General features: G+C 38.3%; 1 protein-coding gene across 8 annotated transcripts in view; it reads right to left on the reverse strand.

The window, feature by feature from the left end:
• Positions 1–26,929, reverse strand: part of OTOGL (otogelin like) — a 218,730-nt gene that overhangs the window by 72,972 nt on the left and 118,829 nt on the right. For all 8 annotated transcript variants that reach the window (XM_013998114.2, XM_021092805.1, XM_021092804.1 and 5 more), the window contains 6 exons: positions 26,248–26,410; positions 21,173–21,280; positions 20,032–20,170; positions 8,034–8,168; positions 2,657–2,806; positions 49–168 (listed from right to left, as the gene is read on the reverse strand). In XM_013998114.2, the coding sequence (XP_013853568.1) occupies positions 49–168; positions 2,657–2,806; positions 8,034–8,168; positions 20,032–20,170; positions 21,173–21,280; positions 26,248–26,410 (815 nt within the window). The remainder of the gene's footprint in view (positions 1–48; positions 169–2,656; positions 2,807–8,033; positions 8,169–20,031; positions 20,171–21,172; positions 21,281–26,247; positions 26,411–26,929) is intronic.

Raw genomic sequence — 26,929 nt, forward strand, 5'->3', positions numbered from 1 at the left:
TACACCAAAAACTATTTGTTTAGTTCTAAAATAACATAGTCCACTTACCTGCCCTAATGCCCAACTATCTCCAAACACCTGGGCATTTCTCACTTCTAAGTTATTGGATGTGGTCATATCATTTGAAGTACATTTGTCAAAGTTTCCACATAATCCCGATAATTTGCTCTACAGTAAAAGAAAATTACCATGAAATATTCTATATTCAATTCAATGTTTAATGACTAATAGTCATTAAAAATTTGTAGGGATTTAAAATAGACATTTTTAAGAATTTCCACAATAAATATTTTTAAAAATTTTTCAAGAATGGGGAATTTCGATCTATTTAATTACATTTAACAGTTATTTCAGATGCTTAAAAATGTTTTACCATCCCCCCAAATTTTATCTGTCCACACTTAACATTATCTTAGCATTGATACAGCTACTAGCATAAGTAACTTGGAAAAGTATAACACAAACACTACAGTATGTATGTGTGTGTATATTATATTTGTATATATTATATGTGTGTGTATATACATTCATTTCAATTTTGAGAGACCCACCTCCTGATATGTTTAAGGTCTGTAACACTAAAAATGTCAAAAACATTAAAAAACTTATCTTTCTCTAGGTGGTACTCTGAAATGCCAAAACATTCAGAACAAAACTTTTAAAGAAAAAGTTAACTTTGTATTCATATATCATGCTGTCCTGAAACACAATAAAGGAAATCTATATTTAATCTAATTTGTATAAAGTTTGTGTGGATTATGCAATGGTTACTTCAGTGCCATACAGATTATGAATAATCAACATGTGCTGCATTTTCTCCAAATATGAGAACCTTTACTCTTGGGGTAGGAAACGGACTAGGAGTACAGGCAAGAATAATCTACCAAAAACGATGAAAATCCTCCTTAAAACTTTGAAATTAACCAAATGGAACTTTCTCTTCATGTGCTGAAGGATCGTAGGCAGCACTTAGTAAAGAAGGATGCCCAGATCTCCAGCAAAGCTGACAGCAACCCTGGAGTCGTAACTCCCATTGCCACTTGCTTACCAGGGAGCGTCTGCTCTCAGAAGCCACAATATCTATTCGAAGACAGTGGCCACTTTTGCTATTGGTCACCCGCAAATTTAAGGCAGCAGTAAAAGTAAGGGAAGATGTAGAAGCATAAATGATTAATCCGTCCTCAAAAAGGAAGGAAGGGAGGATATATGATAGAAAATGGCAGAAAACATAGTTGAAGAAGTATAGTAATGACAAAATTATTTCACCTTCATCAAAGAAATGCCAGCGAGAGTTCCCATTATGGCTCAGCAGAAACGAACCTGACTGGTATCCATGAGGCCAGGTTCAACCCCTGGCCTTCTGGCATTGCCGTGAACTGTGCTGGAGGTCACAGATGCAGCTCGGGATCTGGCATTGCTGTGGCTGTAGTATTGGCCAGCAGCTACAGCCCGGGAACCTCTACATGCCGTGGGTGTGGCCCTAAAAAACAAAAGAAAAAGAAATGCCAGCTAGCATCTAGGAATAGATTTTTGGGCTTTATCTTGGTTAGGGTTGAAAGAAAATGACCTCAATAAACAATCATAGCTTAAATGTATAACATTAAAAAATATTTAAACTTGCATACTTTCCATAGTATTATGAAAATTTATCATTACCTATTCCCATTTTCCCTTAACTTGCCACAGATTAAATCCATATCTCTCAACTTCAATTTCAGATAAACTGGGTTTTTAAAACTACATCAATATTTCACAAACAACTTTTAACATATAAAGTTAAAACATTCAATAAAATTCTAAATAGCTAAAATAATTAAAATATTTAATACAATATTTAATAGTAAATAATAATTTTAAAATTTATAATATAAATGCCAAAAATTATAATTAAGCAAGATTGAATCTTCAACCATTAAGGAATAAAACAAACTATTACAACCATAAAAAGAATACTACTCAAACAATTCATTCATTCAACAATACAGATGAATATTGAAAGTATTTTGACAAGTCAAAGCAGCAAGACCCAAAAAGCTACACATTGCATTATTTCGTTTCTACTGTATCCAGAAGAAGAAAAACTATTCAGATGGAAAATAATCAGCAGTTGCCAAGGGTGTGGGATTAGAAGTAGGAGTTGACAATAAAGGGGCAAAATGAGAGAAATTTTGGAGTTGATGGATCTGTTCTGAACAGAACTGTGGAGGTGGATACAAAACTCAAGGCATTTGTCTAAATTCATAGAACTGTAAACCATAAAAGCAAATTATTTTATATTTTTATAGAATTTTATAATATGTAAACTTTTAAAATATCCGGAATGTGGAGTAAAAGATGGAATGCAAAGTATAAGAAAGAATCCAACTATATTGCAAGCATATCACATAACCATGATGCGGAAGGTGGGAAATAAGAAGCAGACCTAAGAAACTTTGGAAAACTAGATACAGTGAGGTTGAAGTCAAAAAGAACTATACACAACACTTGGTAAAGTTGTTATTCTCTGGGATATGAGTTAGTAATTCTGAAAATACAACCTATTTCATAAAGGAAAACCTCAATCATTTTATTCCTGTAAAACAATGCAAAAGGTAGGTAAATACAATTTCACTTTTTGCATCTCTTTTGGATTGATCGACCAAATGGGTTGACTTACCTTCCACTGTGGTCCAACTTTGATATGGATGGTTGTCTTTTTATCCCAAAGAATAGTGATATCTTTCTCTGGAAAGTATACTACCATATAGAGACCTGCCTTCCAAAGCTGGTATGTAGGTTTATTTTCCAGAAAAAAACCTGATCGTTTCTTCAAAAAAAGAAACAACATAATAGAGAAAAAAAGTGAACGCCTTCTTTTCTCACCATAACATATATAGTAATTAAGTTAATACCCATCAATAAGTACCTACGTAATTTTTGCTTGGCTCTGCATAAAATCAGAAAAACATAAAATTGGTAATAAGACACAAACTGGTAGATAGACTCAACATGGATAAATTAGCAAAGAGAAAAAGGCTTTTCAGTTATAGAGAAGAGCATAAACCAGGCATAGACATAGAGTACATATATACCTGCTAAGTCAGCAATTCTATATTGACGGTGAATAAATAATTTGACTGAGTACTAAAAATGTATGACTTTAACTGCATACTGAAAAACGAAAGGACCGTGTGTGTGTGTGTGTGTGCATGTGTGTGTGCGTGCGTGTGTGTGTGTGTGTGCGCGTGCACGTGTGTGAAGTATGTAGAAAGAGAGAGGTGTGGAGGACAGGGAGATGAATTTCCACCGCTGGAAGTTAGGAAGACTTCTTGCAAGAGGTGGGTCATATGTTACTTCCACTCAAAGGAAGATATAAAGGACTGGAAATGAGAATGAGGAAGTCATTCCAAGCAAAGGGAATCAGTTGAGTAAAGGCTTCGAAGAGGCAGGAAAGTTCCAAGATCTGTTCAGGACTAAGGACAGGACCAAAGAGCCAGGGCACCGATTCCATGACAAGCAGAGTCTGAGGCCCTCTGCCATCAAATTACCCATTACAGTCAATGATGGTTATTCCATGTGCAAAACAGACTCGATAAGGTTTTTGAATATGAAAGTGACAGGCTATGTTTGCATATTAAAAGAAAATACTGTTTGTGCTAAAAAGGATACTAGTAGGGAGAAACTACAGATGGAACCAAATGGGAAAATTCAGAGCACCTTTAACCTAAAGTGAGAATATGCAATGTTCCTTTATGAGCAAGGACTACACCCTATAAAAGAGTGCGTTCAATCTGACACTGAAATTAACTAATATATTAACTTTAAAAATATATGGTTAAGTCAAAGTCAAATAAATTTAACCAGAAGCAAAATAAAAATTGTGAAGGAGATATGAAATCCTATGGTTATTTTTCTCCCCCAAGTAATAATAAAAACATAGTTTGGAAAGACAGTTCTAGACTGTACATTTTTATAAATATTTCATGGGGAAAATAAATAAGCTCTGTCGTATTAATAATGAGTTTCAGGCTCCTAAATCAAGGTCATATCTATGAGTGCTCAGTATAAGGTGCAGGACTGTGTATATTACTAACGTTCTCCACCGAACCTCATTCCCTCCTACTTCCAAGTGCCAAGCTGGAGTCGTGTGGCAAGGCCTCAGTGCCAGGGAGGGCCTGCACTCTGTCTGGGAGTATTCTTGTGCCCAAGTGCGCAAGGTGTTACATAATAAAGAAAAAACCCACGGCAGGTAAGAGAGACTATAAAAGAACAGGAAAAAAGCTTTCCTGTTTGAAACAAGGGGCTCTACATCTCATTTTTCACTGGGTCCATAAAATGCGTGCCTGCCAGGCCTCCGTGTCACTCTCTACCATAGTTCCTATTTTTATCATTTTGATGACAGTTTTCAGAACCTTTCTCATATCTGATTTCTTTTTGGCTTTATTATCTGTCTCCCCCAACACACAAGAATGTTAGTTTCTAGAAAGATGTGCTTTGTCAAGTTTATGGCAGGATCTGCAGCTTCGAGATCAAGGATGACTCATATATTTTTAATACCTTCCTACACTGGCCTATTCACAAGTCTCAGCTTCCAGCCTGAAGAGCAACAATCTAAGCAAGTGAGTGAAATATTTGTGGCTTATATCTCCTTTTCAATCCATGAAAAGCTTTTTCACCTATTTCCTTAATAAACATCCCTTGGACGGGTTGACACGTCACTGGACCATAAAATAAATCTTTGGGTAAGGCAGATTGTTGACTTCCTGCAGGTTGATCTTGTACCACTTATCCTGATGTGAAAGCACATCCTCTTTATTTGCCTGTAGAGCTAAATCCTTCATTTCTATTGGACAGGCTGTTGGCTACAAGGAAAAGAATCCTCTTTGGTCAAAGGGAGACACTGCACTCCTTTCTTTTCAGATTAAGAAGTGAAGATGTTTCTCCTACTAAGAGTGAGGAATTATGAATTGCCCAAAATTAATAATTTTCCACTTCAGAAAACAATTATAGCACTTTAAACAAAACTCTATTGATATTAGAAAAATGTTATGAAAGAGAATGAAAACTTTAAAAATAGGGAGTTCCCGTGGCTCAGCGGATTAAGAATCTGACTAGTACCTATGAGGATACAGGTTCAATCCCTGGCCTCGCTCAGTGGGTTAAAGGATCCAACGTTGCTGTGAGCTGCAGTGTAGGCCAAAGACGTGGCTCAGATCTGGCGGTGCTGTGGCTGTGGGGTAGGCTGGCATCTATAGCTCCGATTTGACCCCCAGCCTGGGAATGTCCATATGCCATGAGTGTGGCCCTAAAAAGAAAAAAAATTAAAATTAAAAAAAGAGAAAGAAAGAAAAAAAAAGAAAACCTTAAAAGTATAGCTTAAATAAATGCATAAAATGTTTATAGCCTACGTAGTTGATAAAATTAGAAGTGTACATTTATTGAAAACAACAGGGTTTTTCCCCTTCCCCTGAATGAGCAATCCATCTGTCATAAAATAAATGGTACTTGTTTTCACTTTTGATGCTCAATAAAAACTACTAGCAGGGGATTTGTTAGGGTCAATTTTTTCATTATTTTTCTTCATCTTAAGCTCATACTTCATAATCAATATGAAGGAAATGTATCAACACAGGCATCCAGGTGAAAATTGGAAAAGGAAAGGCACACAGAGCTGCAATTACCACTTTAAAATGTGCCAAACAGTCTTTATAAGAGCATTTACTATTTTCTCTTCAGTTTGTCTTTTTTAAAAATATATCCTTTTTCTTAGAGACAGCCTTCAGCTATCAATGAATATCCAGCTGATGGCTACACCAAACGGCAGTGATTAGTTTAAAGAGATGTCAACATGACTTACACAAACTCTGTTTTGCTCAAAGCTTAGTTGCTGCCTGGTTGGTCTCAATATTTCTGAGACAAGAGCTATGATCTAAGGTACCGACTCTCAAACTTTAGTTTGCAGAGGAATTCGGGGTACCGTTAAAATATTGATTGTCCTCAACTTCAGGCATTCTAATTCTTGAGGTGGAGCCCAGGAACCAGCTCTTATAATACATATTCTGAATGATTTTAATGCAGAAGTTGTGCAGTCCAAACTGAGACACTATGCTAAAAACCTAAAAAGAGGTCAGTTTTTAAAGGCTTAACTCCCAAATGTCTTCCTTGTAAAATATGTTCAAGCACATCATCATTCAAAAGCCTGCACAGTCTGGAACCATCTCCTTGCCTGCTGCCCTTGACCCGAACTTTCGCGTTAATCTGGACACTCCTCCCCGAATCTCTTGGCCTCACGCTTCCTCCACGATCCTCGTCTATTTCAACCAAGCTAAGCTGCCTGCAGGTCTTCCAATGCCATTTCATCTTGCAGCTCTGTTCCTTTCAACCTGACTCTGTACTGGACTGTACTAGACTCTCTCTTTTTTTTTTTTTTTTTTGTTTTTTTGTTTTTTTGCCTCTTCTAGGGCTGCACCTGCAGCATATGGAGGTTCCCAGGCTAGGGGTCTAATCGGAGCTATGGCCACCGGCCGACACCACAGCCACAGCCACGCAGCATCCAAGCCGCATCTGCGACCTACACCACAGCTCATGGCAATGCCGGATCCTTAACCCACTGAGAGAGGCCAGGGATCGAACCTGCAACCTCATGGTTCCTAGTCAGATTTGTTAACCTCTGCGCCGCGATGGGAACTCCATGGACTGGATTTCTACTTCATCTCTTCACCCGGCTAATACATACTCACACTTTAACACTAAGCTCAAATCAATTCTCCGAAAGCATGTCTTCTGAGCCTTCAAAAGTAAGACAGGAGGAGAGCCATTTCTCAGAATTCGCTACTTCATTTAATCCTCATATAAACTTAGGTAGATTCCCGATCGTCCCAAATTCACCAATGAGAAAAGCTGCAGGTCGGAGAGGTTAAATAAGGTCTCCCCCAGTGACACAGTTAGCAGGCGACAGAATAGGGATTCTAAGTGAGTATTAACTCACTCCAAGACTACGCTCTTGGCAACTACCCTGAACATCCAAGGCCGGCCGAGGTCTTCCTCTTAGGGATTTGCTTGCTTCCAGACAGGGAAGCTCTTGCGCAGCCTCATTTACTTGAGTGTGCCCCTCCCTTGAGGATAAGTTCCTTAAAGGCAAGCACGGTGTCTTTTCACTGTTGTGGTCCCGATAATTTACACTTATTTTGGTACAAAGTGGACATTATGAATAAATGAGCAACTGACTAAACGAATAAATGACTGAATTCCGAGCCTGTCCTTGGCAGGCTCCAATGACACAAGAATGAACAAAGACAGTGGTCTCAATTCTCACAGAATTCACAGACAAATGAAGGAGACAAACCATCGCACAAGGAATTTCACTAAAATGGGATGCATGTCCTGACAGTGAACTTGAGGGCATGAGGAGGAGCTCCTTGAAGGAGATGAGACTTCCTACAAAAGAGTAACTGAAATGGAAAAGTTGACCCAGGTGAGAGCAATGACACCGACGAAGAACCAGAGGTGAGAGAAAGAAAACAGAGCATATGAAGAACTGATACCGGTTCTAACTTCTGGGTCATGGGCTTGGAGCAGAAAGTGATGAGAGGTGTGGCAGGAGAGCTGTCCATGACCAGACTGCTGAGGCCTTTACGGGCAGCGGCAAGTCATTTGAAAGTTCTGAAGAACTAGAACAACAGGAGACAATATTTTGATTTTAGAAAAACCACCCTGGCCGCAGGGTGGTAGGATGGATCAGAAGGGGAAACTCTAAGACTGAGCACGAGGAGTCTAGCTTGGGGGATCTGAAGTCGTCCAGGTAACAGGCGACAGTTGCTAGGACCAGAATGATGACCATGGGAATGAAGAAAAGAGGAAAGAAGTGGCAAATGGAGAAGTGGAGTATAAACAAAAGAGATAAACCAAGCATAATTTACTGAAGGCACATAAAACGACAAAGAAAAAATTCACATCTAGTAACCACTCAGAGAAAAGTACTCCAAACTGTTTCTATTTCATGTTCAGCATCTCAGGACAAGTTAAAATGATTTTAAAATAAATAAGTAACTAACCTGTTTATAAGGAGTATCATTCAAGTAAATTTCGGTGTCCCCAACTGAAATCAAAACACTTTTAGAACAAACAATATCGTTGTCAAAGCATTTCTTGTTCTGGGCAATGACAGATATATCTGAATCATCTGTACTCTGAAATATCAAAAATGTTATATTAATACAAATGTATACGGTATATAATTTTTATTTATTTTTCATTAACAAATTCTAAAGAAGTCTAAGACTTACAATGAATTGTACTGAAATTGAAATACAACCTACCTCTAAAATAAAAATCATTTTGGCCTAGGAATTCCTGTTGTGGCTCAGCAGTAACGAATCCGACTAACATCCCTGAGAACACAGGTTCAATCCCTGGCCTCGCTCAGTAGGTTCAGGTTCTTGCACTGCCGTGAGCTGTGGTATAGGTCTCAGATGTGGCTCAGATCTGGCATTGCTGTGGCTGTGATGTAGGCCAGCAGCTGCAGCTCCGATTTGATCCCTAGTCTAGGAACTTCCATGTGCCAAAGGTGTGGTCCCAAAAAGAAAAAACAAAAAAACAACAAACACACACACACACACACATTTTGGTCTAATAAAAAGTTTAATAAAAATATACAAACATATCTCAATTTTTAAACATTTATTTTTTTAAAAATCTCCTTTAAAAATGTTGTTCCAGGAGTTCCCATCGTGGCTCAGCAGTTAGTGAACCTGACCAGCATCCATGAGGACGCAGGTTCAATCCCTGGCCTCACTCAGTGGGTTAAGGATCCGGCATTGCTGTGAGCTGTGGTTTAGGTCACAGATGCAGCTCAGATCCTGAGCTGCTGTGGCTATGGCATAGGCCAGCAGCTACAGCTCTGAATGAACTCCTGGCCTGGGAATCTCCACATGCCACAGGTGCAGCCCTAAAAGGCAAAAAGACCAAAAAAAAGAAAAAAGAAAAAAAAAGTTGTTCCAAAAAAGCTTTTTTGTTCCCAGGATTTTCCATTTCATTATTACAGCTCAAATTTATCAATCAGTTTCTTGTCATCAAATACCCAAAAAGACATGTCACTTAGGGGAATTTTAAAATAAATATTTTCATTTTAGACAACATCTCTTGTTTTATTTTAAGGAGTTTTCTAGCTAAATAGTTATTCACCTACAAGATAAAACTGAAATAAATGTAAAATTTTGGTACTGTGTTAGTAAATAAAATAATGCATATCACTTGAAGGCTTCCTTTGAACATTGCATATATTACCTCATTTACTTTGTATGATAATTTTTGAATTATGTTTTATCTCCATTTTACAGATCAAAAAACAGAGGTTAAGAAGGATTAAATGATCATCCAAAGTCACTTAGTCACTTAGCTAAATAAGAGCAGAAATAAAACCTTTTTTTTTTCAGCTTTTTTTTAAAAATTAAAGTATAGCCGATTTACAATGTTGTGCCAATCTCTGATGTACAGAAAAGTGACCCAGTTATACAAGTATATTCCTTTTCTTCTATCATCTTCCATCACGGTCTATCCTAAGAGACTGGATATAGTAGGACCTCATTACTTATCCTTTCTAAATGTAGCGGTTGGCATCGACTAATCCCAAACTCCCAGTCCACACCACCCACACACACACTCAGCAACCACAAATCTGTTCTCTGTGTCTGTGAGTCTGTTTCTGTTTTGTAGGGAGGTCAGTTGTGCCACATTTTAGATTCCACATATAAGTGATATCATGTGGTATTTGGCTTTCTCCTTCAGACTTACTTCACATCATATGAGAATTTGTAGTTGCCTTCATGTTGCTGCAGTAGTATTCCATTGAATATATATATACCATATCTCCTTTATCCATGCATCTATTGATGGACATTTAGGTTGTTTCCATGGCTTGGCTACTGTAACTAGTCGTGCTATAACACAGAGATGCTGTCCAGTTTTCCCAGAACCACTTACTGAAAGACTGTCTTTTTCCCATTTTATATTCTTGCCTCCTCTGTAGATTAACTGACCATAGGTGTGTGGGTTTACTTCTGAGCCTTCTATTCTATTCCACTGATCCATATGTCAAGACCAGTACCATACTATCTTGATCACCATAGTTTTGTAATATTGTTTGAAGTCTGGGAGAGTTGTGGGATGCTTGGGTTTTTTTCCTCAGGATTGCTTTGGCAATTCTGGGTCTTTTATGGTTCCATATAAATTCTTGGATTATTTGTTCTAGTGCTGTGAAAAATATCATGAGTAATTTGATAGGGATCACATTAAATTCATACCTTGGTTTGGGTAGTACAGCCATTTTAACAATATTAATTCTTCCAATCCAGGAACATGGGATATCTTTCCATTTCTTTGAATCCTCTTTAATTTCCTTGATTCATGTTTTATAATTCTCAGCATATAACTCTTTCACCTCCTTGGTCAGGTTTATTCCTAGGTATTTTATTACTGGAGTGAGATCTTAAAAGGTATTCTCCTACTTTGTTGAATTCACTGATCAGATCTAGTAGCTTTTGTGTGGATTCCTTAGTGTTTTCTCTATATAGTATTATCTCATCTGCATATAGCGACAATTTTACCTCTTCCCTCCCTCTTTTTTTCCTTTCTTTCTTTTTTCCTTTCTTTCTTTCTTTCTTCCTTTCTTTCTTTTCTTTCTTTCTTTCTTTCTTTCTTTCTTTCTTTCTTTCTTTCTTTCTTTCTTTCTTTCTTTCTTTCTTTCTTTCCTTCCTTCCTTCCTTCCTTCCTTCCTTCCTTCCTTCCTTTCTTTCTGATTGCTGTGGCTAGGACTTCCAATACTATGTTGAACAAAAGTGATGAGAGTGGGTATCCTTGTGTTTTTCCAGATTTTAGTGGGAACGCTTTTAGCTCTTCTCTGTTGAGAATTATATTGGCTGTGGGTTTGTCATAAATGGGCTTTTATTATGTTGAGATATGTTCCCTCTATAACCACTTTGCAAAGAGTTTTTATCATGAATGGATGTTGAATTCTGTCAAATGCTTTTCTGCATTATTGAAATGATCACATGGTTTTTTACTTTTCTTTTGTTAAAGTGATGCATTACATGCCACTTGTACAGAAATTAGGAAGGGTTTAGTAATGGATGAGGAGAAAAGTTAATTGTAGGTTATAAGAAATCCTTAGTTTCAAAGGGTATTATTTAGTCCTACACACTATAAATCTAACTCACTCACCTGTCTCCTCACACTCACCTTTCTTCAGCCATTCCCCCTCCATCCACTAAGACCTTGCTCCCTAGAATCAAGAATTTTGTATCCCAGTTTCATGGATGGGCTTCAATAATGCTACAGACCCTGAAGTTCATTTATGTTGTTTTCAAGTATCTGTATTTTTCTAGGAGGTTCATGGTTCACATGAAACTTTTGAAGTTTCCTTATCCCTCCAAAGTTAAAGCCACACTGCTCTAACAGTCCTTCCACTAACCTGTGGAAGCTGACACTTCATCAAAAGGAAAGTGACAGTTCTCTTTTGATTTAAATTATTTTTCTTTTCTTTTCTTTCTTTCTTTTTTTTTTGTCTTTTTAGGGCCACATGCATGGCATATGGAAATTCCCAGGCTAGGGGTTGAATCAAAGCTATAGCTGCCAGCCTACACCATAGCCGCAGCAGCATTATATCTGAGCCACATCTGCAACCTACACAGCAGATCACAACAACACTGGATCCTAAACCCACTGAGCAAGGCCAGGGATTGAACCTGTGTCCTCACAGATACTAGCTGGACTCATTACCACTGAGCCACGATGGAAACTCCCTAGACTTCAATTCTATTTTTCAAAGGCTCACATACATTTCCTGAATCCTTTTCGATTTTAGACATATGGATCAGTGTTTATTTCCAAAGTGAAAAAAGTCCTTAAGTGTTTGGAATCGGATAGATCTTGATGTAAATTCTCCAAATGTAGTTTTTTTTTTTAATCACCAACAATATGAACACCAGCTCAATATGTATCTTGGCTTGGCCAAATTTGTCCTGTCTTATTAGTAATTACTACAGCAAAGAGCCTAGAGGATAGGTTTTCAATGAATGCTGTTGACAGTAATTAATGTGTCCCTCTATGACACAATTTTCCTTACTTCATAGGAATGGAGAGCTTTTGCTTTTTCTTAAACAATTATGTTTGCCAAGCAATGCCTAAATTCTGAAAAGGAGAACAATAAGGATCATTAAGATGATTATGGCATTGTACTACTCAAAAAATAATGTCACAGTTTTCTGCTTTTATGAATAATTTTCAAAGAAGAAAGAAAATATAATTCAGGGTTTTGTTTTGCTCTTCCTCTTGGGAAGAATTATTGAGATTAAGGGATGTGAAAAGCTGGCTGAAAAGATTTCTATTGCCGTTACATTACATTTCTATTACTATTAATTAAAGTGCCTCAATATTAGCTTTAGTCTTTAGAATAACTCAGAAATGCCAAGAAATATTCTATATTGTATGGTCTGCCTGGTAATATCATGTTATACTGACAGTAACTTGAAACAATATCAATTCCTCAGAGTCACGTTTCTCCAATTTTCATTTCTAACATATTTCAAGTTAATATTAGGTTTGAAGATAATGCTACAGAGTTGCTAAGCAACAACACTAAGTACTGATTACAAAACTAGGAGATAAAGGTCAACAGCCATGCGCTACATGGATTCCTCAAACCCTTTATGCTCAGGGACTGAAAACACTGATAGAGAATATTATCTTAAATGATTCCAAAACATAAAATGGCAGCACCTCTCAAGATGGCACATTATTTTACTCATTAATCAGCCTAAAATCTACTATAGCACCAGTTCCTTTTAAGGATAACCAACCCATGGGAAGTCCCTGCTGATACAGTAGCCTCAGGCAGCCACAGTTTATGTTCCACAGCTGAATGGACACGAAGCAGTCCATTCGTTGATGGGTGAAGCAACTCTAATGAAGCCAAAAAAAAAAAAAAAAAAAGACAATTCTAGCCAGTTAGATTCTCTCTCACATTTGAATCAAAAGGAAGGGAAGGGAAGCCAAAGATAGTATACATCTTATATTTAAAAGAAATATTTATATCACAACTCTTTAATTTTGAGGCTTTAACTTGTTCTGTATCTTACCATTTTTCCTTTTCCACTTATATTCTCTTCATATACATTTAAATTTTTATTTAGTTAATTCCATAATTCTCTTAATAACTTCTATAATGTGGAGAATATTTTTATTTTATGGAGGTTAATTTAATTCAGCATGAAATCATCATCTAATTTTTATATGCTCGTTCTTTATTCTTTTGCTAAAGTGCCACACTACTGTATAATTACTGTGACATTAATTTGCATTTTATTCTTATAGAGAAAGCTATATCTTGTTCTATCTAGATCTTTATATTTGCCTAAATAGAGTGTAATGATTTCTCTTGACTTCTGTTGCTCTCAGTTTTCATTTTCTGTGAATGGATGATGGATGGATAGATGGATGGATGATGGATGGAGAGATGGATGGATGATGGATAGATGGATGGATGATGGATGGAGAGATGGATGGATGATGGATGGATGGATGGATGATGGATGGATGATGGATGGATGACGGATGGATGGATGGATGATGGATGGATGATGGATGGATAGATGGATGGATGATGGATGGATGATGGATGGATAGATGGATGGATGATGGATGGATGATGGATGGATGATGGATGGATGATGGATGGATAGATAGATGGATGGATGATGGATGGATAGATGGATGGATGATGGATGGATGATGGATGGATGGATGGATGGATGGATGGATACATATCTGTCCTTCGGTATCTATCCTTCAAGATATGATGCAATTACAAGCCACTAAGAGTTTTATAGAGGAAAAAGACATGAAAATATGGAACTTGTGAGACCCCGTGTTTTAAGAAACTCCTGGAGGAAAAAGCCATAAAAAGAGACTGAGAAGCGGTCAGTGACAAAGACTAGCAGAAGCAATAGAATTACCTCAGAGAAGATAGCGAGAGTTACTTCAAAGAAAGGAAGAGAAGCATTAAGAAAGTTCATTTAGATTTTGCGTAGGTCATCACTTACTTTTACAGTTGCGATGTTACATGAATTTTGTGATTAGGGAGGCAAGATCTCTATGTTTGCACATTCCTGCACATTCACGTCTTGGTACAGGGCCTGACACACGGAACTCACACAAAAAATACTGACGTGAAAAATGATGCAAGGTATAGAAATTCGAGAGCGATTGGATTAAAAGAGTTTTCCACAACTTAAGGAGAGCAGCAAACTTTTAAGATAGCAACTGAACAGAACATTGAAGAACCTAATCTAGAACAAGTTACAGGAAGAAACCTAGTACCGACTGGGCACTGTCATAGGCCATGGAAGGAGAGTTTGGCTCTGAAATCTGAGACCTGGAATATTAAATTTCTCATGTTTGCTGAAAACATCCAGTGTTCTCTCTTTCTATGATTTATAGCACAGGTCAAGCTGTCGTTTGGTTTTTCAACTCTTTTAATGCTTAAAAAAGTCTTACCTGAGGAAATACAGTTGTGAACTTTGTCCTAGATTTGCTTCCACACACTTAAAAAATAATGTACTATATTCCATGTGGTATTTACAGTACAGCACAACTTCCAAAATGAATAAAATATCAGAAAACTTGAATTTTCAAGGTTCAATAATATCAACGAAGTACATAAGTATTCACTAGGACAAGGTTACATTTTTTTTTTTTTCTTTTTGGCTGCTGCTTAGCATATGGAGCTCCCCAGCCAGAGTTCAGATCCAAGCTGCCATTACAGCGTGCTTGGCTGGGGTTCAAACCTGCATCTTGGTGCTGCAGAGATGCTGCCGATCCTGTTGCATCATAGTGGGAACTCCTACATATTAAAACCTCCACAATCCAGAGATTAAAAAAAAAAAAACTTTAACATCCCTTCAAGTATCAGGGTCAAGTATCATTATACTTTTAAGATAAAGCTGAGTAAGTATAATTTGTATAATTCCAACTGGCAAATAAAAGGGACCTTTTTATGAGTTAGATCACTAGATTCTCCGCTCCCCCCAAATGATACGTTTTACCAGATAAAAAAATGCATTACAAATGACAACGATAGAGCCTGGAATTTGTAATCAAGGAAAGGAGGAAAGAAAGACTTGACCAGGAAGGAAGAATTAAATATGCTACTCACAGAGGTGATTCCTGCCTCTGAAAAAGCAGCTAAATGAATTCTCAAAGCAAATGCTGAGGCATTAAGAAAAAAGAAAGAAAAAAAAAGACTTTGCCAGGAAAAAGAGAAGCAAGCAGATGGAGTAAGCAAGAAGAAAAATATTGCTGGAAAAAATATTTCAGCAAACAATATCCAAGGGTTGAGAGATTGACTAACTAGCATGATAACATTTTAAGACCATGACAATTAGATTGCACTGGTTAATCACTAATTTGTTTTGACATGAAATAACTATCTGCTCCACAGTCAAAATATTTCTTGTCATATCAAGTACATGTTGGTCAAACTATCCTAACAATTGTTGGGTCCTAGTTCTGGTTTTATTAATTTCAGTAAAAAAAAAAAAATGCCTATTATAATAAATCGATAACTCACTAGTATAATTCTAATTAATTATTAATAGTAAGTTTTTTAATTACCTAAATTCTGCAAAAGTTTAGTTTTGAAGATTATTTTTTGCAAAAACACTTTCTTTTTAAAAGAGCATTATTAAAGAAAAAAGAACAATCTACTTTGACAGAAAAAAAGGCATATATACTTCTAAAACTTGAAAATTTAGACTTTTAATATTCTTTATATCTTATTTTTACCACATAAACTTTAATGACAGATCTTAACTCAGATATTTAATTACTTACCCAAATTCTTAAATAACAGTTCCCATGACTTGACTTACGTAGACATGTCTCGCTAAAACTTGAGAATGAACATGACTTGTGCATTTGTACTGAAGGATATAGTAGCAAATTAAAGTGATGATAGGAAATCAGGTTTACAAAGCTCAAAAGCCAAACCCTAATGGTCCTTGCCTGCTAAATAAAATGTCACTGTTACATTGTAACATCAAAAAAAAAAAAAAAAAAAAAAAGACTGCTACCATCATTCAGTATCAAACACAAGAAGATGCTTGTATTCTGCCAGGAATCAAAGTTGAGCCAAATATTTTACTTTTTGCATAATCACATGGCTGTACACTTAAAACGAACATAAATGTTGCAAGTTGACTGCACTTCAATTTTTTAAAAAAATCCTTGTTTGAAAATACAGCAGTCAACACCATGATTTCTCTACTACAGTGGCAAATGAGGAGTTGAGAAAAAGCCAGGTAGAGCATACAGATCAAAAAGTGGTTCTTAAGAGTTGACCAAACGCCCAGTGTTTTGCAAAATGACTTAGGGGAGGAAAAAAGAAACGTAGGGTATTCTCTGTTTTCAAAACTTGAGAATATTCTTGGAGAAATCAATCCTAATAAATAGAGACGGTACGTCTTTGTTAACACAGTTTACATTTAAGAAGACCTAAAAATTGTTTATTAAATGAATGAAATGATAATACATGAAGGAAAGCCATTGTGACACACTGGAAAATGTTTGCAAAGATTATAATACATGGATAAACTCTTAAAATGTTTTAATAAATAATTCTAAATAATTTTTCATACATAAAATTAAAGTTGGGCAGAATTTTTGTTTTGCTTGAAATTAAACCATAAAAAGCACCATTAACCTCAATGATATATCCAATGGGAACATGTCATTGTTTGATATACTATCACCCATGATACTTCGTTTTTTCTAGATATGACTCAAAGTTTACTATTCGGAAGAAGAGGAGAATTTTAAAAATGGTTGAAATTATTTTAAAACTAGTTCTTAAAAGAATAAAATGCTTTACATCCTTGCTATTCAAAGAGTTATGAACATGAAACACTGGGGTAGCATATTAAAAACGGCAGAATCCAAAATCCTGCTCCAAACCACAAAATAAGAACCTCTATCTGTAAAAAACTTCCAGCTGATGTACAAACATACGAAAGCCGAAGAAGCTCTGTTCGACAAATTTCATGTTGAAGGCATGAATATGCACTTACAACAAACATTAGATTACTAATTAATTGTTAGCTTGTGATTTCTACCCTCTAAGAGAGACTGTTGGAAAAACTGAACGGGCAGTTTTTCAGCTCTTACACTACACCCGTGACCGTGCTAGTCCTTATGAGGAACCCCAAAAACTGTAAGACGGAGCTCTGACACAAAATGATGCGCGAACTAGCTGAGCACATGTAAAATACTCAGGCTACAATGAGCTGCTTACTTTTGATGTGAGGACTAGTAAATACAAGAGGACGGAAGAACAGGGCAGCTACATCTGAACTGGAAGAGTCACTGTGAGGGAGCAGAGGCAAATCAGGTTCACAAATCTCCCCGAGAAAGACTTGGAGGGAGGAGCTGAGACCCTTGAAAGAAAATCACGGGAAGTTTGGTTTTATGGAGGCTGGTAATTGGGAGTCAACCGTAGTTCTTAAAAAGCAATGACATGAGAGCAATGCGAGTCTTAGAAAGAGTAACAGAACGAAAAAAGATGTATTATTATAGGGATGAGCTGTTCATCAGAAAGACGGCCTAGAAATGGAAGGTCGGAGCTGTTCCTGCCGGTTGGGAACTCATCCGCCCGGAGGGGCGGTGGGGGAACACAGCGGGCATCGGGGAAGAGCAGAAAGCCAGGAACGGACGTGCAATTCCGTCAACCTTCAATGAACACACAGCTGTTCCCGGCACAGGGCCGCGCGCTCGTGGCACAATGGTGACTACGGTTTGGTCCTCGCCCTGCAGGAGTCACCGCAGTCATCTGTGGTCTGGGACTGACGCAAAAAGGAAAGGCAACAAAGAGACCAATGAGCAACCAGAAGAGCTACCGAGGGGCTCTGAGAGCATGATATCCAGAAAATCGAAGGAAGAGGGAGCCTAAAGAGCAAGGGAAATAAGGGTTTGGTAAAATCAGTCTGACACATGCTGAGAGAAAAAGCTTCCGTTTATGTGTTCAAATCTATAAATTATTATTTACTTTTCTAAGCTTCTCAGTTTACAACCCAAACCGCAGGGGATGATAAAATTCTAACAAAAATGTCTGCACAGTAAGACTTGTTCTAAGAGGACAAACACTCATAGGATGCAGATGTATCACTGTGCCTTTCCTGTGCTCCCCAAATTATCAACACGCACACACAAAAAAAAACCCTAGAGGCAACTTGTCATCTCCTGTAACGGTCTGCCAAACCCATTCCCAGGGATTTATCCTTTATGAAACTGAAAATCGTTCATAAAGGGGACTAGGAATAGTACTGGAAAGGAAATTCAGTCGTTTCTCTAGTGAAACATAAGCAGAAGCTTTGTTTCAGTTTGGCAGGCTATAAATTTTACTATTTGATTTTTATTTAATATAACTAATACAAAATGGGAATATGTCTACTCTCTTGACTAGGCTTAAAGAACAGGATGGTACCCAAACCTCTAATCACGTAAAAGCCTTACACGGAAAAAAAAAAAAAAAAAAAAAAAAAAAACATGCATTCAAGAGAATCACAGGTTACCTTGTTGGAGGAAAAGACATTATTTTGCTTATTCTTATGCAGATTCTTCCTAAAGCTTACGTTTTTCATTTAGAAATTTAATACCGGATCAATGATGTCCAAATAAAATTCAGGGATACAAAAAATCCAAATGTGTTATAGATATGAGAATTTTTTTTTTTTTTTGGTCTTTTCTATGGCTGCACCCACAGCATATGGAGGTTCCCAGGCTAGGGGTCTAATTGGAGCTATAGCCGCCGGCCGACACCACAGCCACAGCCACACAGCATCCAAGCCGCATCTGCGACCTACACCACAGCAACACCAGATCCTCAACCCACTGAGCGAGGCCAGGGATCGAACCTGAAACCTCATGGTTCCTAGTCGGATTCGTTAACCACTGAGCCACGACGGGCACTCCTAGATATGAGAAGTTTTAAGGATTTTATCAGATATACTAAGCTCAGGATTTACCAAAGCATATCATCAAAATAACAAGTCTAGAATTGAGAATAATATCTTTTTGACTGCTACCAAACTAAGCCAATAAAAAATAAAAATGGCTGACATTTACTGAGCAGTTATTAAATAGCAATCACTGTCTGAGAGTTTTGCACATATTTATGTCATTCAATCTTAAGAACTACCCCAGGAAATAGGTACAATTATTATCCCCATTTTACAAATGAGAAAACAGAGGCACAGAAAGTTAATGAATTAGCCTATTACTTACAAATCATCAAACTTTAAAATGAATCAAGAGGTGTTCTCGTTGTGGCTCAGTAGTTAACGAACCTGACTAGTATCCATGAGGACACGGATTCGATCCCTGGCCTTGCTCAGTGCGTTTTTAGGCATCCAGCTGTTGCCGTGAGCTGTGGTGTAGGTCACAGACGCAGCTCCAATCTGGCGATGCTGTGGCTCTGGTGCAGGCCTGGCAGCTACAGCTCCTATTAGACCCCTAGCCTGGGAACATCCATATGCCACAGCTGCGGCCCTAAAAAGACAAAATAATAATAATAATAATAATAATAAAATGAGTCAAGAAAATTAACCTAAAACTACCATAATTTTTTGTTGCTGTTGTTGCTTTTTTTAGTGCTGCACCTGCAGCATATTAAAGTTTCTAGGCTAGGGGTTAAACTGGAGCTGCAGCTTCTAGCCTTTGCCACAGTCACAGCCATGCCAGATCTGAGCTGCACCAGGAACCTACATCACAGCTCATGGCAACATCAGATCCTTAACTCACTGAGAGAGGCAAGGGATCGAACCCACATCCTCGTGGATACTAGTTGGGTTCGTAACCTGCTGAGCCACAATGGGAACTCCTGAAAACTGCTATAACGTTTATAGGTTCTATTAATGACATATGGATTTGATATGCCATGATCTACCATACTTGTATTTTACACTGTCTTTACATAATTATAAATAAAAGTAAGTAACTGTGACATACCTTTATCAAAAATACCTGGCAGTCACTGATGTAATCATATTCCAGCCCATCAAAGGAATGATAATGCCGGTCCCCATACACTGTGCACACAGCTGGGCACGGATAATACGTGCAATTGAACATGCCTCGTCGACAGACACTGTGAGAAAACGATACGAACACTCTCACCTTTCTAAGAAACTTCATTCCAACTGGTATTTTTCAAGCACCATAAATACTGGAAGGTTTGTAATCAAGAGCATTCACTGAGCCAAGAGCGCTTTTAAACACAGCCCATTCATTCTAACTACATTTTATTACAGTGATAGATCAGCTATCTATTTACCACTGTGTTTAAATCATCAGACATCACAGCGAATTCTAGAAATCGTGCCTGGGTCACACCGGAAAAAGTAGTGGAATGAAAAACTAAACATGGGCCTGCTGGTGTAGATGACACTGCTATCTCCTCTCCTTGAGTCCCTTTAAATAACTCAGACATGACACTCATGATGTCAGAACTTGAATCCACAATTCGAGAAAATTATATTCAGTTTTACTTTACGGGATTCTTCTGGCTTAGTTCCAAACAGAAGACTTTCTGCCAACTGTGACTTTTCTTTGGAACATTTATGCATTCTTATAAACCTGAGCTATTACTTTTTTTTTTTTTTTTGGCCTTTTTAGGGCCACACCCAAGGCCTATGGAGGTTCCCGGGCTAGGGGTCTAATAGGAACTGTAGCTGCCGGCCTACGCCACAGCCATAGCAATGCAGGATCCGAGTCGTGTCTGCGACCTACACCACAGCTCATGGCAACACCGGATCCCTAACCCACTGAGCAAGGCCAGGGATCGAACCTGCAACCTCATGGTTCCTAGTCGGGTTCGTTTCCACTGCGCCACGACGGGAACTCCAAGGTATAACATTTTCAAATTGTCATATTTCATTCTTTTCCTGGGCTGAACAAGCAGGCCTAAAAGCTAATGGTACCTCCCCACGGAGGGTAAGGGCTCCCGGCAACTCCTCAAAGTCTTTAACACCTTCTTTCCGCCGACTCGGTTTGCTTTTGGCTGAAGTCAAGCCCATTAAGCCAACACAAGCCGAAGGAAGCCACAGCGTCGCCGAGGAAACCTCCCGGGGAAACAGACGCATCTCATTACCACGTGTAACACGGTGTGGCAACCGCTTCCCCCGCGAGGCGCTCCCAGTCTTTCCAGACACACGGACAGCTCTCGGGAACGTAGCACTTGCCTTTGTGCTCCGCCATGCTTTCAAACAAGAAGGAAATGCTGTTTAATATTAACCACGAATTTCAGGGTTTTCAAACTCAGAGCCGTCTCTGTGTATCACACTGTCCTGAGCATGTTCTCTCTGGCCTGTGGGGGAGGTGAATTCAGTCTTTCTCCCTATTTTTCCACAGTACCGTGCACATCGCAGTAATAAATAAAGGTCAGGCAAATTATTGGATACGAGATGGGTTTTTTCCCTTCTCAGCTGCACCGGCAGCATGTGGAAGTTTCCAGGCCAGGGATCTAATCCAAGTCGCACCAGTGACCTATGCCACTGCTACGGCAACACTGGAGCCTTAACCCCGCGTCCAGCGGGGATCAACTGGCAACACCAGAGATGTGCTGGGTCATTAACAGGCTGCACCACAGCGGGAACTCCAAGACGGAAGAGCTTAAACTTTCGTTATCCCTCTGTGTAATAAAAGGGAGACAGAGGCCTAAATTTCTGGGTAAAGGGAGACATTCTGAAAAACAACTAAAGAGCAAGGGAGGCTCCCTTTCTTCAATATTGCTACTTAGGAGAAGCGTCTGTGAGTCTAAAAATACTCTGAGAAAACAACGGACAATGCTTTCTGTGACAGGACAGAGAGCATCATCAAAAGCTTCTTGTGTGAGTGTTCAGGGTGAAAATCACGGGAGCTTAGATGGGAGGCGTCATGAATAACACACCGTTACTTCAAATAGTTCGCATTTTACTGTTATTGACATATCAACTTTTGAATGTTAGTTTCCTTCAAAGTGTTATTTTCCTCATGATAAACTACCCCATAAGAAAATATCTATGAATATAAAAATTAAAATAAAAGCATTACTCATATTGTCAAGGAAAATCAATTTTGCAGGTTATCAAAATATTTTGATATGAAAATTAAATACATAATACATGTAATATATATTTCAATACCCATAATATAAATATACACATATATATTTTTCAATATTCTTTAAATCCTTTCTTAAAAATGGCTTTCCTAAATAATAATAAAAACTAATAATACATGTAATAATTTAAATAATAATACAATCATAATTAATTAAAATGATGATAAATAAAATAGTATAGTAACATTCAAACCTAGCTAATAGAAGTAGATAAAGTTTTTCCCAAATTTGCTTTAAAATGTGAGAATTCATTGCCATCAAAATTAACACAGGGAGTTCCCCTCCTGGTACAGGGGAAAAGACTAGGAACCCGACTAGGAACCATGAGGTGGCGGGTTCGATCCCTGGCCTCGCTCAGTGGGTTAGGGATCCGGTGTTGCCGTGAGCTGTGGTGTAGGTCACAAACGCAGCTCCAATCTGACGATGCTGTGGCTGTGGTGTAGGCCGGCAGCTACAGCTCCTATTAGACCCCTAGCCTGGGAACCTCCACATGCCACAGGTGTGGCCCTAAAAGACAAAAACAAAAACAAAAAAATTAACACAGACGTCAGGAATCCTGAACTCCCGCCCCTTCTCTCAAGTAGAAATGATCATGTGTATTCCTTTTGTGCTCCGCTTCCTCACGCGTGGCTCATCTAACACAGAACAGTAATTCCTTATTCAATACACACATGGTCCCCTTCAAGTTCCATCCAAAAGACCACGCATGACTTGCTAATGGCTGTGTTCCAGTGCCTCGCACGTGCCAGGCACTCGACTGTTGAATAAAGTTGAAGAAACGAACATATCTATACAAACGATGCATAATCTCATTCGGATTTCTTTCTTTCAGACACCAGTGCCCTAGAGTCCATAATTTCTCCTCTCAACCTTCCCAGTCTAGCAGTGTTCCCTGGGCACTGCAACCTCTCTTCTGCCTGGAAAACTAAAAGATTTTTACTCATCACTTAAGACTCAATTTAGTGCAACCTTTTCAGTACAATCTCATATGTACCATACTCCCTATTCAGAGCAATTCGTACAAACCTTTTTTGGATGATTCATCAAATGAACTGCAAATACATCATTTGACGTCTTACCGAGAAAATAAAAACAGTAACAAAAACGAGTATTTTTGAGTGTTTGCAATGGGCCAGACGTGTTCTATGCACTTTAATACATCATTGACTCATCTAATGACAATTCCATAAGGTAGATTCTATTGTTACCGTTTACATGCATTTTAGTACCATTATCTCTGTATCTTAACCCAATGTTCCAAACACCAGGTGTTTCATAAACACTGGATGATTCGTTGTTTAGATAAACAACGGCTCGCCTAAATGAACCACAATTCATTTTTTTCAATTCTCATTTTTCTTTTAAAATATTATACACATTTGTAATTTTTTAATTGTAGTTGATTTGTAACATTATATTAGCTTCAAGAGTACAGCATAGTGATTTAATATTTTTACAGATTTTACTCTATTAAATGTTTATAACCACAATTTTTTAATTTTCTTTTTTCTTTTTTTTTTTTTTTTTTTTTTTTTTTGCTTTTTAGGGCCGCACTCACGGTATATGGAAGTTTCCAGGCTAGGGGTGGAATCTGAGCTACACCTGCCAGCCATAGCCACAGTCATAGCAACAGCTGCGTCTGCAACCTACACCAAGGCTCACAGCAACGCGGGATCCCCGACCCACTGAACGAGGCCAGGGATCGAACCCACATCCTTGAGGATTCTACTCAGATTTGTTTCCACGGCACCACGAAAGGAACTCCAACCACAATTCTCATATAACCAACCAAAGCAGTGGGTTTGTTTTTTGTTTTTTTGTTTTTTTGCCTTTTCTAGGGCTGCACCCTCAGCATATGGAGGTTCCCAGGCCAGGGGTCTAATTGGAGCTGTAGCCACCGGTCTACACCTACACCACAGCTCCCGGCAACGCCAGACCCTTAACCCACTGAGCGAGACCAGGGATCGAACCTGAAACCTCATGGTTCCTAGTCGGATTTATTAACCACTGAGCCACGATGGGAACTCCCCAAAGCAGTGGTTTTAAACAATTATGCTGATGACTGATAAGATTTTAATAACTAATTAAAACTGGAAGAAGGAAGAAGAAAACTATAAATCACTGTGAACTGTCTGCTTTAAGTAGGTTTGAGACGCAGGGTAAGTAAGTAATAAAATAAACATTACTGAGCGCCTACCCTATGACTGATGTGCTGTATATATTCAAACATCTATGAAGTAGATATTATTAAATTATTAAACGCATTTTAAAAAGAGGATGTTGAGACTCCAAGTGGTTAAACTTCCCCGGAGGTACTTTAGCTAAGAAAGAGAGCCAGTGTTTGAACCCATTTCCATATGATTCTTTCCACTATGTTATTTTTCATTTCTTTAATCCATAATGATTTCTAAACTAAGATATGTGGCCCATTTATACTCAACGGATTGCTGGCACTATGAGAAGCCCCAGGAAAACCAGTGACACTTGGCTTGTCCTAAAGTAAACCAGCCAAGGTCACATGGAAGGCAATTCAAATAATATCTCCACAAACAACTTTATAACAGAAAATTTTGTATAACAAAATTAAATCAGTCAGAGGCCTCTTAGTCAATTCCAACTATATTTCAATAAAATAAGAGAAGGTGGGAGAAAATTACTTTAAGTTTTTGTAATGAAATTTGACTAGCAAGTTAATAAATCATTGTTGAACTAAAAGTCAAAGGTGACAGCAAATAGATACTTTTTGAATAATAGCATCAACCACAAGTATATGAAACAAAATTAGGATGTAGTTTTATCTAATCAGCCATGCATCCCTGAGTTATAATCAAATCAAATAAATCCAGCAATGTTGCAGGGTTCAATTATTTTACCATAATAAAGGTTTTACTTCCCTTGTACTTTTTACTAAAATGTCTTCTGTGCTCATCTGCTCTATGGCCTGATTTCTACCTGCCCTTATCTTCCCACACAAGGCCTCGGTCTTTCCCTTCTCTGTCCTCCCTTTCTAAGGAGATTGGGCCAGTCCCAAGTCACTTAGCTCCTCGGCCTAGTCCAGATGGGGCCATTTAGACAAACGTGACTCTCCTGGGAAACAGACCACAAAACCTCTCTCTTCTTTGTTCCTGGTTTATGTGAACTGAGCCCAGGAATCACTTTGTGTGAATAAGTTTATTGAGGAAGAATGGGTGACCTGTTTGCCTTGGGTGTCCTTCCCTCTGTGCACTGCCTCTCTTCATTACCAGAAGAGGTAAGGCCAGCGAGGCCAGATTCTATGTGTGCCTGCAAGGAAGCCAACAGCCACGAGATCCTGTATTTGCCTTCTAGGTATACTAGGCACTCCTGCTACTAAAGGAAACTTATAAAGCTAAGAGCAGATGATGCTGCCATAAAGTGGTGACCTACATTTATTGAATGTACTCACACACCACATCCCACAATGCCTAACTGAGGCTTTAAAGGAATTTGCAGAAAAATCACTCAGCTAATATCAGCAAAGCTGGGATTTGAAATAAGTGTATCTGAAGCCAGAGCTCCCACTGTTACCCACCTACTGCCCTAAGTAGTCTTGACGTACCATTTTCTGTAACATCCATTAGATAAAGCAGTTGGCATCAATCATATAACTTAACATCAATGGCAGTAACAGGGCAATATACCAAAACCAGGCACTTCAAGAGTTTTGAATGCAGGTGGCTCACCATCACCTTCCCAAAATTGCGGTGAATCAGGGAGGTAAGTGCCAGTCCAACCTGAAATGAGTTCTCCCCTCAAGGTACTGCATTACTTTAATTCTACTGTATATATAACATATTCCGACATTATTTAATCATGTGTTATATGTGATATGTAGTATCTCACATATAACATGGAATGTGTTGCATAAGCATAGAAAAATAATGACAATATTATGTCTTCTAGTTACCAACTCAAAATTAACTACCAATCAGAACAGTGCTTTTAGCTATTTCTGTAAAGAATGTTTTTAAGCACGCTTGTGTTTTCTATCAAATCCTAAATATTCTGCATTATCAAAAAAAAAAAAAAAAAAAAGAGAGGCTTACCCTGGAGCACAAACACAGCCACTTATGCAGGGTGACGATGGGGCACACGTGAAGTTCATCGCCAGGTTTGCACACGTAGTTTCACAATTTACACCACCAGCTGGTAGTTCGGGGTCAGGAAACCTGCAGTCGAAATACTGTTTTCCCTCGGGGCAGACGTGAACTTGAGGGACAAGGCACAGATTAAGACCCTTAACTTTGTATTTGACCCATAAAGACCGACACATTTACATGCATGTGTCATCAAAACAATTCACCATAAAATACAATGCATTTTACCAGTAATAACTGACCTTACTCTGTGATTTTTAGTTCATGATCTTACGAACATTCCCTCGCCTTCAATCAACAAAATTTCCAAAAATCTATTTTGCATTTGAAAACCTTAGCTGCCTTCCATGACTACCACTAACTAAGCAACTAGCACATCGTTTTCTGAGATGAAGAAACAGGAGACTTTGATTAATCCAAACTCACCTTACCTTTTTTGAGGACTAACAATACAGCATATTTAAACTCTCGCAAAGCTACGTGTTTATAATGAGCACAGGATACTTTCCGACCTCTGAGTCATTACTCACATCAGTCCTCACTGGAATGCAAACGTGCAGAAAAGGGGGCATGATTCGAGGCAGACTAGGGGCTACATATCTCTCCAAAAGGCTTTGAGGCTCAGGGGGAT

The sequence above is a fragment of the Sus scrofa genome, chromosome 5 (assembly GCF_000003025.6).
Source record: "Sus scrofa isolate TJ Tabasco breed Duroc chromosome 5, Sscrofa11.1, whole genome shotgun sequence".
NCBI classification, from domain to species: domain Eukaryota; kingdom Metazoa; phylum Chordata; class Mammalia; order Artiodactyla; family Suidae; genus Sus; species Sus scrofa.